The sequence below is a fragment of the Tasmannia lanceolata genome, unplaced genomic scaffold, assembly GCF_043159265.1.
Source record: "Tasmannia lanceolata isolate RefF3 unplaced genomic scaffold, GAP_Taslan_0.1 ptg000016l, whole genome shotgun sequence".
Taxonomy (NCBI): domain Eukaryota; kingdom Viridiplantae; phylum Streptophyta; class Magnoliopsida; order Canellales; family Winteraceae; genus Tasmannia; species Tasmannia lanceolata.
In genome coordinates, this window is record NW_027518693.1 from 12,856,206 (window position 1) to 12,874,921 (window position 18,716).

Consider the following 18,716-nt stretch of genomic DNA (forward strand, 5'->3'; position numbering starts at 1 on the left):
CGTTAGATTTTAAATCCAATAATCACTTTTACATCATAATCTGTTCTCAAAATCCAAGACGAATGGGACCTTTTAAGAGAGAATGATTTGAAGGAATCCAAACAGAGAGACCAATCACTGTTAAAATGATTACAAAATTTTAAAAAAATATTCCAAGCCCAATAGAAAAATCTTCACAAATCAAAGGACCATGGTAGTCCAATGTAATAGATTTTCTGGGGCACGTTTTATCTATAGTGGGCCCTAACAGATGAACGGTATGGATCATCCATAAGGTGCTCTATCATATGATATGACAGCTACAAATTAACGACAAACACGCTTCATTTGCAAATTTGTAATTTTCTACGAAGAAGGTCAGGAGACCAAAAAAACAGAAAAAAACAGAGAAAATGTTTTCCGTAATTTTCTCCACATCCGGTGTATGTTAGATCACACATGGATAATTAGCGGGCCCCGAGGCACACGTTACAGTCCGGTCCGATTTCGGCTCATGAAAATAGGAGTCTCTCTCTCTCTCTCTCTCTAATGGAATTTCTGCTTCGCAATTTGTCTTTCCTCTTTCTCTCTCTACTTTCTCGCGGTTAGGGCACGAAGAAGAAAATGACCACAGAGATTCTGATCTCATTCTCTGTAAGAAATTTTAATTTCCGATTCTGTTTCTTTTTCGTTTTACAAAATTGACCTCTGCTCTGCGCTTCTTGATTTTGAGATTTTTTTTTGTTGCTCGCGAATTTGGATTTGTGCGTATTTTTTAGTTTTTTTTATCGGCATTTTGAGAATTTCTTCTTTAGAATTCATTTTTTTTAGACAGTTTGTAACGGTTTCGCGTTCAATTGTTGGATCTTTTTGCATTTTTTTGTTAGAATTTGGATTTTTTTTATTTGTTTTTGTTTCTTAAATAATGCTTTAATTCGTTCGGTTTGAATTTATTCTGTGCATTTTATTGAGATTTCTGCAAAGACCTCAGTTTCTTTATTGTAATATGATACATTTATTTTTTTAATTATTATTTTTTTTTCATTCTATGTTGTCGTGTATTATCATCTAAATGTAATGCTTAGAAGATTACAAGAAAAAAGTGATATTTTTTGCTATTTTCTGGTCTATGTTTAAGACGATGAGATGAATTATGGATGAGTTGTGTCTAAATCTAATAAGTAGTAGATTACAAGGAAAAATGATAATTATTACTTTTTTACTGGTTGATGTTTATAGACAATGAGAGGAATTATGGATGATATAGGTTGTGTCTAAATGTAATAAGTAGAAGATTACAAGGAAAAATGATAATTTTTCTTTTTCTTTTTGTCTGGTTGATGTTTATGACAATGAGATGAATTATGGATGAGAGAGATAGGTTGTGTCTAATTGTAATAAGTAGAAGATTACAGAAAAAACTGATAATTTTTGCTTTTTTCTGGTCAATGTTTAAGACGTTGAGATGAATTATGGATGAGATAGATTGTGGCTAAATGTAATAAGTAGAAGATTACAGGAAAAACTAATAATTTTTGCTTTTTTTTTTTCTGGTCGATGTTTAAGATGATGAGATGAATTATGGATGAGATAGATTGTGTTCGCGTGTAAATTTTTTGTTGTGTGGTTGCTGCAGGCATCTCTTGATTAGTTTTGGGGTGTATGAATTGTTAACATGCTTTCATCTCGGATTGCATTAGACTCGGAGGTCTAGGTGGAGGAGCTTCCTGAGTAAGGATTTTGTTTGGATTTGGTAAAACAATGTCCACAAAGAATAACCATATGGTCCCACTGGCGGTGCTGCTCAAGCGCGAGCTGTCGAATGAGAAGATTGAGAACCCAGACATCCTATACGGTCAGGCTAACCAGAGCAAAAAAGGCGAGGACTTTACCTTGACAGAATGCCAATGTGTACCTGGGGATGGGGTCACTACGTTTTCAGCTTTTGGGGTATGATGATGCTCATTCGTTTCATGGGATTTTTTTGTCTGCCATTTTACTTTTGGTTAGAGGGGTGTCTTGATGTTTCATTTGAGTTTAACTTTTATTTTCAGAATTTTTGTGGCCTTTGGTTCTAATGAAAGAGGCATTATACATGTGCTGTTTTTTGTATACTTGTGTATGATCATGCATTTATGCTATGATCAGTTTTAGGTTAGTGGTTGTTATCTACTTGTTTTAAGGGTTAACAATGCAGCTTCATATGCAAGTGAGTCACACAATTTATATCTCATTTCCTGTGATCATTACTTAGGAGTTGAAAGTGATACCACCAGTATGTTTTGTAACTTAGGCAACAAATTTGGACGAGAGAAACTTGGCCACCTTGGGTTGGATAGAGATATATGCATTACCAATTTGTTACCTTGTCTTTTTTCTTTAAGTCATCAAAAGTTTCAGATTTTTTTTTTTTTTTAATTCTATTCTTGGAGACAACTATCAAGGTCGGACCACGCAGTCTCTCCCCAAAGAATATCAGAGAAGATATTGCCAAGGAGATGGTGAACGACTAGAAGGGTTTCCGCGTCACTGTGAAGCTCACCATCCAGAATCGGCAGGGAAAGGTCGCTGCTGTTGTCCCCTCCTCTGTGGCTCTCTTGATCAAGACTCACATGGAGCCGGAATATGACTGGAAGAAGACAAAGAACATCAAGAACTCTGGCAACATCTCGCTCGATGACGTAATCGAGATTGCTAGTGCTATGCAGCCGAGGTCGATGGGGAACGATCTGGCTGGGACGATGAAGGAGATCCTCACGACGTGCATCTCTGTCCGGTGCATGATTGATGGGAAGGATCCGAAAGATTTGGAAACTGATATCTCGGACGGAGTTGTTGAAGTGCCCACTGCCTGATAAGGACTAGATCAAGACAGAGTTTCCTCCTTGTTTTACTTCTTCAATTGTTCTTTTCATTATTGTTTCAGGGTTTTTTTTTTTATTTACTTTATTATTTCTTCATCAAATAGTAGAAAAACATTTGGCGATTTTGGGATATTTGGTAAAGGACTCTAGAGATGCAAGTTTTGTGTTAGGGTTTGTATATCCTCTGAAGTATAGCTTGGATTCTTAATCAGCTTTTATAATTATTCTATAAAAGTGGTATACACGGAGTTTCTGTTTTCCCCTCCCAAATGGAATTGGTTGGTTATTGTCTCAATAAAGTTTTCTATGATCTCAAATCTCAATCAGACTTCTGAGCAAGGGTTCAAGTAGTTCAGCATTTGAAGCCAGGTGTGAAGGTGGGAATGGGCATGTTAACGGGAATAGAACATAAGCAGAAGTTAGATTTTGGTAGGTTCAGGATTGGGAGCAGATAGATAACACTTGTAAGTGGAAGGATCCGACTTCTAAGGTTCAACAAGCAGTTATAAATGCTGGATTTTTTCATTTATTAATAGCCGAACCCAACTAGTTTGGGACAAAGGCTTAGTTGAGTTGAGTTGTATTAATAGCTTGTGTGACCCTATCAATATCTTGAGTTGTTATTGGAGATGATGCATCCATTATTGCTCCGTTAAAAAGGTCACTCATCCTATAGGTTCATGTTGTGATAAATTTGCAGTCGCTTGTGGGTCTTTGAACCCTTGAAGGGCACTGATGCAAAATATAGCATTAAACGAAACCTGAAGCTGCATTGTTTTGTTTCTTGCAAACCTTTTCATAAATCAATATGCTTTCTGATATTTTCTTTTTCAAAATGGTACTAAAGACAAGAAAAGTGAATAAATGTAAGGGTAGTTCTCTGTTTTCAATATTTGTACTATATCTAGCTCATGTGCTCATATAAATGATGCCAATGTGTACATTATCAAAATTTTACCCCGAAGTTGTGGCAGTCGTTCTCTATATCTTAAAACTGTGTGCTTAAAGGATGTCATACACATTGTTTCAGTAATTTTTATTGGGTTGCTTGTGTCACTTCATCATGTTTTCTGCAGCTATTTGATGGACACAATGGCACTGCGGCTGCTCTGTACACTAAGGAGAATCTCTTGAACAATGTTTTGGGGGCTATTCCTTCAGATCTTAGCAGGGACGAGTGGCTAGCAGCATTGCCAAGGGCATTGGTAGCAGGATTTGTTAAAACAGATAAAGATTTTCAAGAGAGAGGTACAAAGGACCATTAATGCCTGTTTTCAACGAATTCATGTACATATGTTGTGTTGATGTTCACCGATTCTACCTGTCTTTGTCTTTTGAACAACATTCAACGAGGAATTTTGCATGTCCTAGAGTATGAGAAAACCAAAAAGAAAAAACAGGAATTATGATGCGACTGAGTCTAGCATTGGACTTTTTTATAAGCTCTTTTTTCAAGCCTAGTGTTAGTGAATTCAAATTCTATTATTATTATGGGAAACTCTCTTGGTTGTGGTTCAATAACTATCCATTTTCCATTTTTTCCAATGACGTCTATCTATACAGTTGTACTGGCATAGTAATTATGTATTATCTTACTAGTGTATTATTGTATAATCCCCCCCACACCCACTGTGGAGCAAATTCCTGGCTCCGTCCCTGAACGGCCACACAAAGAATACTCTCATATTGCTCCAAATACTTTAATTCCTTTAGGCGCTTTTTTAAAGGATAACTAATAATGCATTAAAAAGAAAGAAATAAAAAGGGGGCAGAGATTGCCCTCATAAAGTTGGTCTTTATCGACCACAGACTTAGCCAGCAAATCAGCAAGTTCATTTGCTGATCTGGGGATAGAAGAACAAGTAACATTCAAAGGCGTACAATCAATAAAAGAAGCCACACTTTGTCCTTCCACCCATGATATCTCAATTGAGAAATTGCCTTCGATGATAGAGGAGAGCTGAACTTCCTTAAAAAAGATTCACAGCCCAACTTGCAATACCCTGATTTCGGCGTCTAGAGTCCGATTTGTGTATGAGAAAAAGAATAGATCACCGTCGAGCCCAACCACCCACCACCACCACTCCCATCGGCTGTGATTGCCAAGGGACATCTGTTGAAATTCATCTTTATGGTTGGTTGAGGCAGTCCTTTCTAAGCAGTAACAATCTTCTTCGTAGGATTATTACATTGTAAAAATCTTATTCCCCTGCTTAACACAGTCCTGGAAGGAGTAACCAAAGAATCCTTATCTGTTGTTGCCCAACTGATTACTAGCATCTTAATTCTCCAACAAACCTGCTGAACATTTGCAGATTATTCTCAAATGCGATGCCCTTTTGTCTTTCTCTATCCAAAGATTTAATTCTTCTAGAGCGCACTACCTTTCCATATATAGATTGATTGAAGAGAAAAGTGTAGATGGCTCTTTTGTTCATTATAGGCTTCCAAAGAACTTTCAAAGACATAAACCACCTCAGAGCAAACCTGTACCTTCAGGAGCTTAAACTCTTTATGGTAATCCTAAACTCTTTATGGCTGCTATATCTGGTAGGAGAGATGTATTGGTTGCCTGAGGAACATCATGCATGGTCTCAATCAACCCCCAAGTGTTTTGTGCACATCAAAGTTATATGTGAAACTTAACACGGGATAGCTTCGAAGAAAAATTGATGGGCAGCGGGAGTCGCAAATGTGTCAACAATAAAGTCGAGTGGAATTGGACTTTCGTCGCTTCTTCAAAGATGATGAAGGCCGAAGTCTCTTAGATCTTGAAAGAAAACTGGAGCAAACTTATAATGCACGATCCTTATGTTACAGATTTTGCTGACTCTTTATGGTAATCTTGCATTGCACAATCCTTGGTTGCTATATCTGGTAGGAGAGATGTACTGGTTTGCCAAAGGAACGCCATGCATGGTCTCAATCAACCCCCAAGTGTTTTGTGCACATCAAAGTTATATGTGAAAGTTAACACGGGATAGCTTCGAAGAAAAATTGATGTGCAGCGGGAGTCGCAAATGGGTCAACAATAAAGTCGAGTGGAATTGGACTTTCGCCGCTTCTTCAAAGATGATGAAGGCCGAAGTCTCTTAGATCTTGAAAGAAAACTGGAGCAAACTTATAATGCACGATCCTTATGTTACAGATTTTGCTGACTCTTTATGGTAATCCTGCATTGCACAATCCTTGGTTGCTATATCTGGTAGGAGAGATGTACTGGTTTGCCAAAGGAACGCCATGCATGGTCTCAATCAACCCCCAAGTGTTTTGTGCACATCAAAGTTATATGTGAAAGTTAACACGGGATAGCTTCGAAGAAAAATTCATGGGCAGCGGGAGTCACAAATGGGTCAACAAAAAACTCGAGTGGAATTGGACTTTCGCCGCTTCTTCAAAGATGATGAAGGCCGAAGTCTCTTAGATCTTGCAAGAAAACTGGAGCAAAATTATAATGCTTGGTCCTTATGTTACAGATTTTGCTGACTCTTTATGGTAATCTTGCATTGTACAATCCTTGGTTGCTATATCTGGTAGGAAAGATGTACTGGTTTGCCTAAGGAACGTCATTCATGGTCTCAATCAGCCCCCAAATGTTTTGTGCACATCAAAGTTATATGTGAAAGTTAACACATGATACTTTGAAGAAAAAATGATGGGTAGCGGGAGTCGCAAATGGGTCAACAATAAAGTCGAGTGGAATGGGACTTTCGCCGCTTCTTCAAAGATGATGAAGGCCGAAGTCTCTTAGATCTGCAAATGGGTCAACAATAAAGTCATGTGGAATTGGACTTTCACCGCTTCTTCAAAGATGGAAGGACGAAGTCTCTTAGATCTTGCAAGAAAACTGGAGCAAACTTATAATGCACGGTCCTTATGTTACAGATTTTGCTCACTCTTTATGGTAATCTTGCATTGCACAATCCTTGGTTGCTATATCTGAAAGGAGAGATATATTGGTTTGCCTAAGGAACGTCATGTATGGTCTCAATCAACCCCCAAATGTTTTGTGCACTTCAAAGTTATATGTGAAAGTTAACACGGGATAACTTTGAAGAAAAATTGATGGGCAGAGGGAATTGCAAATGGGTCAACAATAAACTCGAGTGGAATTGGACTTTTGCCGCTTCTTCAAAGATGATGAAGGCCGGAGTCTCTTTGATCTTGCAAGAAAACTGGAGCAAACGTATAATGCACGATCCTTGAATTACAGATTTTCCTGCAATTAGGAATAAAACAACTCTTGCATTCTTAGACCTTAGTATCAGAAAAGGGAGAAGAAGAGGACTAGTTTACTTCCATATAAAACTGTCATACTTTCAGAATGATCTCTATCATTCCCTTGTTTTGTTAGTTTATATTACATTTTCATTTATCACAATGATCCAGTCATGCACTATATGGGCCATTCAATATTTTCTTTTAACCAGCGGGTTTTGGATGAGGTTGCTCTTTCACGCTATTAGAGATTTGGGATTAAAAGTCCTGAGCTGTAATTGGTTTCTTGTTTTTTTTCTTTAATCTTAATCGTATATTTTTTTATGTTTGTTTGCTAGTATGACTAGCTGAAGTGTATTCCAGTTTCCTTCTTTACTAATAACATTCAGTTAATTGTTTGAAAACAAAACTCGTTCTTACCTTATTTTTTTATTCATTGTCATTGCATTTGAAACTCTTAATAGAGGACTTCTTTGTCCTTTTGTTACATTTGTGACTTGTGAGAATGTTCTTTCACTGCGTTGATTTCTTGATTACTTTTTTTCAGCGCATACTTCAGGAACAACTGTTACCTTCGTGATAATAGACGGATGGATTATTACTGTTGCATCAGTTGGCGATTCACTTTGCATACTTGAATCTGCTGAAGGTGCAATTTATTCATTGTCAGCAGATCATAGGCTGGAAAGCAATGAGGAGGAGTAAGTTCTTTTTTTTTAATACTTTGGGTGATTCACTCTTGGAACATTGGGTTCTTTCAGGGGTTTAATCTATATAATCCCACAGGGTGGAACGAGTAACAGCAAGTGGGGGTGAGGTTGGTAGACTAAATGTAGTTGGTGGTGCAAAGGTATGTCTTTTGACTTTTTTCTAATTTTACTGTTCGTTTATTTTATTTATTGGTTTTAAAGTAGTTGAATTGAAAATGTTGTTAAAAATGTTTCTTGTGGGTGGTGGAGTGCTTGAAGATTCCATGTCCATTTAAAATGAATATGGGGGAGCTAATGGTTCCATAGATATCCATATGCAAACTTGAAGGTGGCTTAGGATAATCACCAACCTTGAAAAATGGACTTGGCCTTTGCAGAGAGGCTGTTTCCGTTACTCGAACAGTTGAACCCATGACCGCCTGGTCACAATGGGCAACTCTACTTCAAGAACGGAAAAAATTTAAAATCCAAAATTCAGTAAATGGATGAATATGAGGGAGCTAATGATTCCATAGATATCCATATGCATACTTGAAGGTGGCATAGGATAATACAATTAGTAGTTGCCATATCTAGTGTGTAGGAAAAATATACAATTATAGCTAGCGAAATGTTAGAATATATAGAATGACTAAGGGCATATTTGTCTTTGTACCTTTATTCCTATAGTATAAATACATAAGTGAGGCTCTCCAACTCTCCATTCTCTTCTCTCATTCTTTCTTGCAACATGGAATCAGAGCCCTAGGGTTTTGATCCCCTAAGGACTACCATTGACCACCTCTCTCCGTCTCCATTTCCATCTTTCTCTTGTCCCTAAGTTCTAACCCTAACCTACGCCCTTCAACCCAGCCCACGCGGCCCCCAGCCCCCTCCCTCTGCCTTCCTTGCGGCACCCCCGGCCCACCTCCTCACCCTCCCGCCACCCCATCTCCCTGCCCGTGGCACCCCCCTTCACCCCCTATCTCTCTCCTGGGACTCCCTCCCTCTCTCGTGCACCTTCTCCCACCCCATCATCCTTTCCACTTCTTCTTCTCCCTTTTCTCCTCCTTTTCCAGCCATTTGAAACCCTAAAAAAACAAAAAGGGGGTGGGGGGGTGGGGAACAAACCCTAACCCTATCTTCTAATGTCCTAAATCCTTTCTGCCCATCTCTTACCTTTGTTCGCGGCTTCGATTTTCTCTCCCATGTCCATCTCTATTTGTTCTTTTCCCCTTTTCGGAGCCATGATATGATGCTTCGTCTCATCTAGTTGTTTCCATCCTTCCCGTCATCACTTGTTCTTTGCCGATTATTGTGGGTATTACATTTTCTTATCTTCTTTGTCTTTTTGGATCCACCTGTCATTAATGATCCTTCAACTGGCCCGACCAATGGGGTTCGTGCCACCAAGCCACCCCCGGCTATTTCATCTTACAGTTTCTCTTCTCCTTTGGAGGGTTCATTCCCACAGATGACCACTGCTAAATTGGATGGGACCAAATACTTGTCGTGAAAAGTTGGTGCTGAGACGTATCTTCTTGCTAGGTGCAAGGTTAGCCTTATTCGCCACGATCCTCCCTCTTCTACTAATCCAACTTAGCTCTTTGGAAGTAGGAGGACGCACTGATTCACATGCTTCTTTGGCAGAGTATAACTCCGTCTATTGCTGCCACGATGATGCTTCTTCCCACATCGAAGCAATTCTGGGATCGTATTGCACTAATGTATTGTGGGGTTGACAACCTCACTCGCATCTGTGCCATGTATTCCTGAGTGGATGTGCTTCCCGCTGTGGTGATATGTCCCTTGCTGCCCATTATGGCCAGTTCGTTTCCCTCTGCCAGCAGCTTGATGTCTTTATGCCACTCACCTCTGAGATCACAGTTCTTCACCGCCAGTGGGACCAGCTCTGAGTTGTCCATTGTCTTGGGCCCTGAGTTCATCCATCTTCGTCAGCAGATCATTGACTCTGGATCTATTCCCTCCCTCACGGAGGTATATTCTCGTGCCCAGCAGTGTCTCGGCGATTCTTCACCGGTTGTTCCCACCGATAGCTCTGTTTTAACAGCCTATGATGGTGGTAGTCGCTTTGTTCGTGGTGATGGTTCCTTTAGCCGTGGCAGAGGACGCGGCCGTGGAGGTGGCCTTTTTTGTGGTGGGCGTGGACGCTCATAATGTACTCATTGTCAGAGAGAGGGCCACCATATTGACACCTGTTACACTCTTCATCCCGAGCTTCGTCAGACTCGCTCGACGCACCTCACTGCTACTGGTTATTCTGAGGCTCCCCAGTCCTCCACTACTGCTATTGTGCCGGCTAATGATTCATTCACTTTATCCCACACTGACTATGAGGAGTTTTAGCGCCTTCGCTTGAGTGCCCGACCTCCTACTGCGGGCTTTGCCCAGCCAGGTAGTTCACCACTACCCTCCTCTCTAGCTCCAGGTATTGGATTATTGATTCGGGAGCCTCAAACCACATGACCGGTAACTTTTCATAGCTTACCTATTTTAGATCTTTTCACTTTGATTCTCAGTCCCTTATCCTTGCTGATGGGTCACTTCTTCAGTTTTATGCATCCCAAAGTCTCCCTTTAATTTGCTTTATGTTAGTCAGCTTACTAAAAGCCTCAATTGCTCTGTCTCATTTTATCCTTCTTACTGTCTTTTTCAGAATCTCTCAACTGGGAGGACGATTGGATCGGGTCGTGAGGTGGATGGGCTCTATCGTCTCGACTATCGACTGCCTACCGCTGCCACATAGTTCTGTGGACGCTTATCAGTGGCACTGTCGTCTTTGACACCCTTCACTTCAGCAGACACATATTGTTCATGGCTCTATTTCTTCTTTTCAGTGCGAGTCATGTGAATTCGGGAAACGCCGTCGTGTGTCTTTTCCATCCCGAGTTGTTAGTAGAGTCTCTAGTCCTTTCCAGTTAGTTCATTCAGATGTATGGAGGCCCTCTAGGGTCGCGTCTTCTTTTGGTTTTAAGTACTTTATTGTTTTTATTGATGATTATTCGCTTATGACATGTTTGTTTTTACTTAAAGACCGTTCTAAGGTCTTCTCTACTTTTTGTAATTTTCTTGCTGAAATTAAGAATAAATATAATTGCAATCTTAAATGTCTATGCATTGATGATGCTTGAGAGTATTTTTTTGGATCGCATGGTTTTCAAGATTATCTTTCCACTGTGCCTACACCTCTCAACAAAATGGTGTTGCTGAGAGAAAACTCCGTTACTTATTTGAGGTGACCCGCACTCTACTTTTTCAAATGTGGGTCCCTAAACCCTATTGAAGTGATGGCATTCTTATGGCCTGCTTCCTGGCTAATCTTCTCCCCTCCTCTGTTCTTCGTGGTGACTCGCCCTTTATGGTGTTATATCCTCAAAATGATCCTTTTCCTCTCACCCATCGCATATTTGGCTGTGTTTGCTTTGTAGATAAGCTTGACCCTCACTCAGAGCGCCGTGTCTTCCTGGGTTACTCTCGTACCCAGAAGGGATATCGTTGCGACAGTCCTCGTCTCCGTTGTTGGTTTGTGTCTGCCAATGTTACCTTTTTTTTTGAGTCCGAGCCATTCTCCCCTCAGGCGTCTGAGCCTCATACCTCTGTTCTTGAACTGGTGGCTTCCGTTTCTCTTTTGGTTCTTCCTGATACATTGTGGTACCCCCTACGCCACCATCTGTGCCTGTGGCTCCACTGACCTCGGACACTCCTATTCCATCTTCGTCACCACCTGTTCATCTAGCTACTACGAAGCAATATTAAAGACATCGGCACAACAATGATCCCACACCACCTCTTCTCGAGCTGTCTTCTTCTCAGCCCGAGATCCCGGCCTCTTACCTCTCAGGTGTCCTCTCTACCTTCCTTTGTTGTGCTTTCTGATTCTCCTATTGCTTCGCGCACTTGTTCTCATTCTACTGTGCATCCTATCTCTAACTTTGTTTCCTATGATAATCTAACCCCTACCTTTAAAAGTTTTGTTTCTTCATTGTCTTCTATCTCTTTACCACAACCTATGGCTGAGGCTCTTGCTCACCCTGGATGGTATGCTACCGTGGATCTAGAGATGGGTGCCCTTCACACAAATGAGACCTGAGATTTGGTTCCTCTACCTTGAGGTGCTCAACCGGTTGACTCTAGATGGATGTTCTCCATTAAATATTTGCCAGATGGTACTGTTGAGCGCTTGAAAGCACACCTCATTGCTAAAGGGTATACCCAGATCTTTGGTGTAGATTACACTGAGACATTCTCTCCTGTTGTGAAGATACCTTTAGTTTGTGTACTCCTTTCTTTGGCAGTTAACCATGGTTGTGCCCTTCATCAGTTAGATGTGAAGAATGCCTTTCTTCATGGTGACCTCACTGAGGGGGTGTATATGGATCAACCTTCGGGGTATGTTGCTCAGGGGGAGATGTCCTCATCTTTGCGTCGCCTGTGGAAATCTCTCTATGGTCTAATGGAATCTCCGTGCGCATGGTTTGGGAGGTTCAGCGAGGCTTTCATGTGTTTTGGCATGAAATAATGCGCCGAAGATCATTCGGTTTTCAATCATCAATCTTTAGCTGGTTGCATATTGTTGATGACATTATCATCACGGGCAGTAATTTAGGGAGCATACAGAAATTGAAGACCTTCTTACAAAAAGAATTTTTTACTAAGGATTTGGGTCCTCGTAGGTACTTTCTTGGGATAGAGGTAGCATATTCTTCTCGAGGCCTCTCTCTACCATAAAGGAAGTACGTTTTGGATTTATTAGATGAGACAGGAAATCTTGGAGTGAAGCCTCCATCTGTACCCATGGATCCTAATGTGAAGCTTGTTCCAGAAGAGGGGGACTTGTTGGAAGACCCGGCAAATATAGGAGGCTGGTTGGTAAACTCATATATCTTACAGTTACTCGCCTAGACATATCATACGTTGTAGGATTAGTTTGTCAGTACATGAGCTCTCCACATACTTCTCACTGGGCTGCAGTAATCCAAATTTTCAAGTACCTGAAAGGTGCTCCAGGAAGGGGTCTGTTGTTTAAAAGGCATGGTCATATGAGAATTGAAGGCTTTTTTATGCGGATTGGGCTGGATCTCCAGTAGATAGGAGATCAACTACTGGTATTGTACCTTTGTAAGAGGTAACCTGGTGTCATGGAGAAGCAAGAAACAAGATGTCATATCCGAGTCCAGTGCTGAAGCCGAATATAGAGCAATGGCGCATACAAGTACAAAACTTATTTGGTTGTGTTCACTTTTGCCTGAGATTAGTATTGTTCCTTCTTCGCCCTCGCAGTTGTATTGTGATAACAAGGCTGCAATACATATTGCTACCAATCCAATCTTCCATGAGCGCACGAAACACGTTGAGGTGGACTGTCATTTTATTCGTCAGAGAATCCAGAAGAGAGAAATATGTATTGTGTTTACTCATTGTAGATCAACTAGCTGATATATTCACAAAGTCATTAAGCAAGGCCAAATTGAGTGATATTTGTAACCAGCTGGGATGTATGATATATACATTCCAGCTTGAAGGGGAGTGTTAGAATATATAGAATGCCTAAGGGCATAGTTGTCTTTGTACCTTTATTCCTTTAGTATAACACATAAGTAAGAGGGAGATCTCTCCAACTCACCATTCTCTTCTCTCATTCTCTCTTGCAACACGAAATATTCAATCTAACTTGGTCAATGATTCTCTTGATTAAGTTAGGCATTGCGATTCAACTTCCAATGGAGAAGCATTGCAATCACAAAACAATGCACATTTTCCCATCCATTTTTTCAGGAGATAAACAACTAGAATTAGATGTGACTATGTGAAACATAAATTGTTTAAAGAAAGAAATCATAACACCATACCTTAAGTTTGAAAAATCTCTTGGTTAATATGTTTACAATGACCCTTGTAGGAGATGAATAACAAGGTGTTCAAGCCAATTTGAGCATGATTTTCAACTTATCTAATAAGGGTGCTTAGTTATCTAATAACTATTTCTTAATTTTTTACTATTTCAACCTTAATGATAGTGGTATTAATTTTATGGTCTCAAGCATGTGCTTAATTGTTTTAAGAGCATTGATGTTTAATTAATTATTTTAAAGATATTTACTTGTATTTTCCATGGAAGTTTTCTATTCTAGACTAGTGTAAAAGTAATTGTGCTTGATTTGATACGTTAGGATCAAAGGTTGGTATATAATTGAATGCTAATTTTGATTTCTCAGATTGGTCCTCTAAGATGTTGGCCAGGTGGCTTATGTCTTTCCAGATCTATTGGAGATATGGACGTTGGCGAATTCATTGTTCCTATCCCATATGTAAAGCAAGTGAAGGTTTGCTAATAGTTATCTTTGTTACATTCCCATGTGAAACCAATTTATGTATAACATCTAGTATCTTTCCTTCTACATGCTGTTCATCATAGACCAGTTAATTTTGATGATGCCATTTCGTCCTGTTTATATTGTCATCCACTTAAGCATTAATGATTTCATACAATTGTCCATTGCAATATTAGGACTTATTTTCTTGTTTCCATTTCACACATAGAGACAATTGTTGAGTACAGAGCTATCTCCGTGCTTTCGTAATTTGTTTACTTTGTTCTAAGAAGATTCTTGACCTCATTGCTCCAAAAAAAAAAAAAGGAAAAATAGAAAAAGATTTACAGACTGTAGGCAATATGCTCTGCTTCACTCATGCTTGATTACGAAGCATGTTGGACTTCCTTTCTAACTTAAATAATCATTCTTGGACCATTAATTGTCACTGCTTAATGTTTCCATTTCTTAAAATTTAAAACCAAGCCTGGTCTATGATCATCCTGCACACAGTCTATGATCATTCCTGCACACAGTCTATGATCATTCTCCACCCCTTATAATTTATCTAATCACTTTTGAATTGACAAAAGAAGAATTATCAAAACCTGGTATATTTTCATCTGTGGGCTCTTTTGGCTGCCATGAATTTATTTTCATGATAAATTAGCAGCTTCTAATGGTGAGGGAATTGGGAGAGGGATTTGTTTTCCGGAATATGAGAGGGACTCAATGAGGAGAGGGCAAGAAAAGCCTGAAAAAAATCGGGAAACAAAAAATTCCACTCCAGCTGTGATCGACTTTTTCCTGATATTTTAGCCACTTCTCACCCTCAACTCATTCCTTCCTTCTCAAATAAGTCTATCCTGATTTTTTACCCACTTCTCACCCTCAACTAATTTCTGCCCTACCCTCTCACACCACTTGGAGATACTGATTTATCATTAAAAAAAAAATCCTGGCTTGCCAGACATGGCCTTAGGTGTTATGAAATGAAAAGATCCATATTACTTTTGAAAACAATGAGAAGGCAATGGTGAGCTTGATTTGGGAGGTGAAGAACCTCATCATTAGTTGGGGTTTGGTCCTTGAAGACTCTAGGAACTAACCTTTTCAAAAGATTTTCCGAAAATAGGAAGGAGAAATAACAGTTTTGGACTATTCTGCAGAGTTGAGTTACTTGTTTCTTCTGTTTACATCACAATTACAGGCAAACCTGTAAGCTGAGACTAGCACTGTAACCCTCTATCACACCCTTCCTGCTATGGATGTTGGCAAACTCAATTATCGAATTATTAGACATGTGTATCCCACCCTTCCTGCTATGGATGTTGGCAAACTCAATTATCGAATTATTAGACATGTGTACGAATCAAGGGGGCCCCTTTATGCATTCCAATAGGAGGTTCATGATCAAGTTCGTTTTTTTTCCAAATAGGGTGTTTATAGATTATTTCTTACCACGGGGATTTAATTTTGGACCCAACGTTCCACCAAAAGGTTTTCTAGATGATTTGTACTACGGGTATTCAGTGGGTCCAAAATATTTTGGACCCAACATCTCCATGATACAAAAGGCACATATGTCTGGCGACTGGAGCTGTGGTCAGTTAACCCACCACCAATTCATATAGTAGGGCTTGGTTCCATGCCACAAGGAGATCTTATCTAGTTGACCAAGACCTGTTAAAAATGAACAATCAAAACACTCAGTCTTTAACGTTTTTTAAACCTGAAATCAGTGACTGAATACCCTTCTCAGACACATACCTGTGGTGAGGATGTTGGGTGCGAAACAATTTTGGTTCACTAGGGTCCTCAAATAAACTATTTCTGCATCTTTTTTTTTTATATGGAATCAAATCCCTCAGATGTAAGTTTCTGTTCTGTGTTTGGATGTGCTCTAGTTTTTATATTTTTCTTTGGGTTTGATGAATCTTAAGAAAGTGAACTTGCAAGTTAGGTTTTCAATTTTTTATTCTAGTTTCCTAACATGAGCTATTGGATGTAGATCATATGGCAGTGGCCTATTTTGGTGCGCATTTGTCATCTTCTGGACCGATTCTCACTTTTTCACTTTAACTATAGGCAGTTTTTTTTTTTTTTTTTTTTGAGTGGAAACTCTAAGCAGATATTGTTGTTCTTGTTATATAGCTATCTAATGCTGGCGGCCGACTTATCATCTCGAGTGATGGTGTATGGGACGCTTTGACTTCTGAAGTGGCTGTGAGTTGTTGTCATGGGTTGCCAGCAGATGCAGCTGCCTCTCAAATTGTCAAAGTACTATTATCTACATGGAATTCCTATATGAGGTTATCTTATGACTGGTATTTGTTTTAATGAGTCTCATCCATTATATTCTATTTGCAGGAGGCTGTACAGATAAAAGGACTCCGAGATGACACTACTTGTATCGTAATTGACCTATTACCATCAGAGAAAACAACCCCTCCCTTGCTACCACCACCACCAAAGAAGCAGGGAAAAGGGGTCTTCAAATCCATGTTCCGCAGAAAGTCTTCTGAGTCATCATCTCATTCAGATAGAGAATGTTCTGAACCAGATATGGTGGAGGAAATGTTTGAGGAAGGATCTGCTGTACTTGCAGAAAGGTTTGTACTTTGTTGCAGAACTGAGTGTCACACATCTGCTTCTTTCCAGCATGTGTCTTTCAGAGTTAGTGTGTTCCATTTTGCTAGTGTGTGCCTATGAATCATGGAACTGGCACTATGAATAAGAACTGATATATATATATATATATATATATATATATATATATATATATATATATATATATATATATAATGAACACTTTTTTGTAGCCATCATCGGGAGCTGAAAATATTAATGTGTGAATTGCAGGTTAGATACAGTGTATCCTCTTTGCAACATGTTCAAATTGTTCATGTGTGCGGTTTGTCAGGTAGAGATGAAACCTGGAGAAGGCATTTCAGTACATGCTGGTTCATCACTTCCGGGAAGATTACGTCCATGGGATGGTCCTTTCCTCTGTTTAAGCTGCCAAGCAAAGAAAGAAGCAATGGAAGGGAAAAGGCCATTAGGAGGTATCATTATTTAACTACAGTATGTGCTAACCATTGATCCCTGATCCCTGCTGATTATTTAACTGCCATTTGTGCTAACCGTTGATCCCACTTTGATATCCTTCTCTTTGTAAATTCAGATGCATCTAGATTGAGTACTGGAAGTGAATAGCTATTCCCATCAGCAGGGCATTGTGATTTTGTATGCATCTTGGAGCTAACAATGGTTTCTGAGCTGACCTGTATGGGAAATTAAAGGTCGTCCACTATTAATTATTTTTTTCATTCACCCATGACTGATGTGAGCAATCAGATCCATTCTGACATATATTCCAGGACTGCATGTGGTGGACAGAAGTGTATCCATTTGCAGATCTCTCTAATTTGAGCAAAAAACATCATAGTTCGAGCTTCATTGCTGAAAAATTGTTCTCTTTGGAAGAGTAATGTATTGAGCTCTCTCTCACGAGGACTTGACTTGCAAGGCATCGATGGGTCATTAGTGCAGTAGCTTCCGAAGAAGAGTCTGAGATAACCTGGCTTTCTCTTCTCTCTGGGTTCCCAGCCATTTATACAAATCATCGCAATGGAGGTACGATTGAAAATGGCCTTCATTTCTTGTAATATTAGGATATTGAATTCGGTGAAAATCTCCACTAATTCTTTGGTCCAACTAAAGAAATGTATGTTCAATCTTGGTTGCAGCAAAACCAAACTTGCTAAATGATTTTAGTCCAATTCATCAGTATATTTCATTCATTGTGTCTCACCGAGTAGAGAAAGAAATTATTTCAGTTTGCATATCTATAGATGCTATTAATGCGAAGAGGAGAAGATTGTATTCCACTTCCAATTGAGAAAAAATAAAAATAAAATAAAACCTGAAAATTTATGTCTCTAAATGTATCTGCTACTTCTTGGTTTGATTTATTAAACTACCTGATTTTATATGCATTTTATGAGGATTAGGAAAGCATCTATTATCTCCATTTGACTTCTCTGAGTTGCTAGGACTTGTGTTTAATTTTCTTTTCTTTTTTCCCTTAACAGTCATAAATGCAGAAAATAGCCCCACTCTTGCTCATGTATCAGCTATCTCATTGGCACTTCTACGTATGTGCATGAAAAATGGATATATTAACCAAGTAAATATCAAGCATTTCCATGATGAAGTTTGGCTAGTCTCCATGGGCCTAGATATTCTAGCTCAGTTGGTCAAGGCTTTATTATGTATATGATACCCTTTTTCTTCTTGTAGATAAGCTTGGGTTTGCCCAGGCCCCTATCAGTGTATTAAGATAAGAAAGATAGTACAATAGAATGTAAGAAACCCCATATTCATAGAAAAAAAACATGAAAACAAAAAGCTACAGTGTTTGGGTTTTTTGAATTGTAAAAAAACCCCAACCTAAACCCCCTTCTCGGCTCTCCGGCTTCCCCGGCGGCTGTCAACCCACGGTCCTTCCTTCACTTCCTGCCTCCTATGGCCGCGTTACGATTCCTCCGAGGAGGAATCTGAGGTTCCTTCAAGGAAAAATTCGGGACTCGTCGGGGGTGGTTCTCTACTGGGGCGATCTTCGGGCGGTTGAT

The 18,716-nt window shown here is 39.5% G+C and overlaps 1 protein-coding gene across 2 annotated transcripts; it reads left to right on the forward strand.

Annotated features, from left to right (window-relative positions):
• Nucleotides 1-362: 362 nt before the first annotated feature.
• Nucleotides 363-17,892, forward strand: LOC143848676 (putative protein phosphatase 2C 12). 2 transcript variants are annotated; one of them, XM_077357669.1, is made up of 10 exons: nucleotides 363-633; nucleotides 1,616-1,929; nucleotides 3,920-4,091; nucleotides 7,609-7,762; nucleotides 7,848-7,911; nucleotides 13,987-14,094; nucleotides 16,237-16,362; nucleotides 16,453-16,694; nucleotides 16,945-17,166; nucleotides 17,267-17,892. In XM_077357669.1, exons 2-9 carry the CDS (start codon nucleotides 1,741-1,743, stop codon nucleotides 17,159-17,161), a joined length of 1,272 nt encoding a protein of 423 aa, XP_077213784.1. In that variant the 5' UTR covers nucleotides 363-633; nucleotides 1,616-1,740; the 3' UTR covers nucleotides 17,162-17,166; nucleotides 17,267-17,892. The 2 variants fall into 2 exon arrangements, with proteins under 2 accessions (XP_077213784.1, XP_077213783.1); XM_077357668.1 differs by having other exon boundaries at nucleotides 365-633; nucleotides 16,945-17,147.
• The last annotated feature ends 824 nt before the right edge of the window (nucleotides 17,893-18,716 follow it).

Excerpts from the sequence above, each read along its gene's own strand:
- LOC143848676 (XM_077357668.1), top strand. The coding sequence starts at position 1,741 with ATGTCCACAAAGAATAACCATATGGTCCCACTGGCGGTGCTGCTCAAG. Across the intron at positions 7,763-7,847 it reads CTGGAAAGCAATGAGGAGGA|GGTGGAACGAGTAACAGCAA; the intron begins GTAAGTTCTTTT and ends ATAATCCCACAG. Across the intron at positions 17,148-17,266 it reads AGGGAAAAGGCCATTAGGAG|ATGCATCTAGATTGAGTACT; the intron begins GTATCATTATTT and ends TTGTAAATTCAG.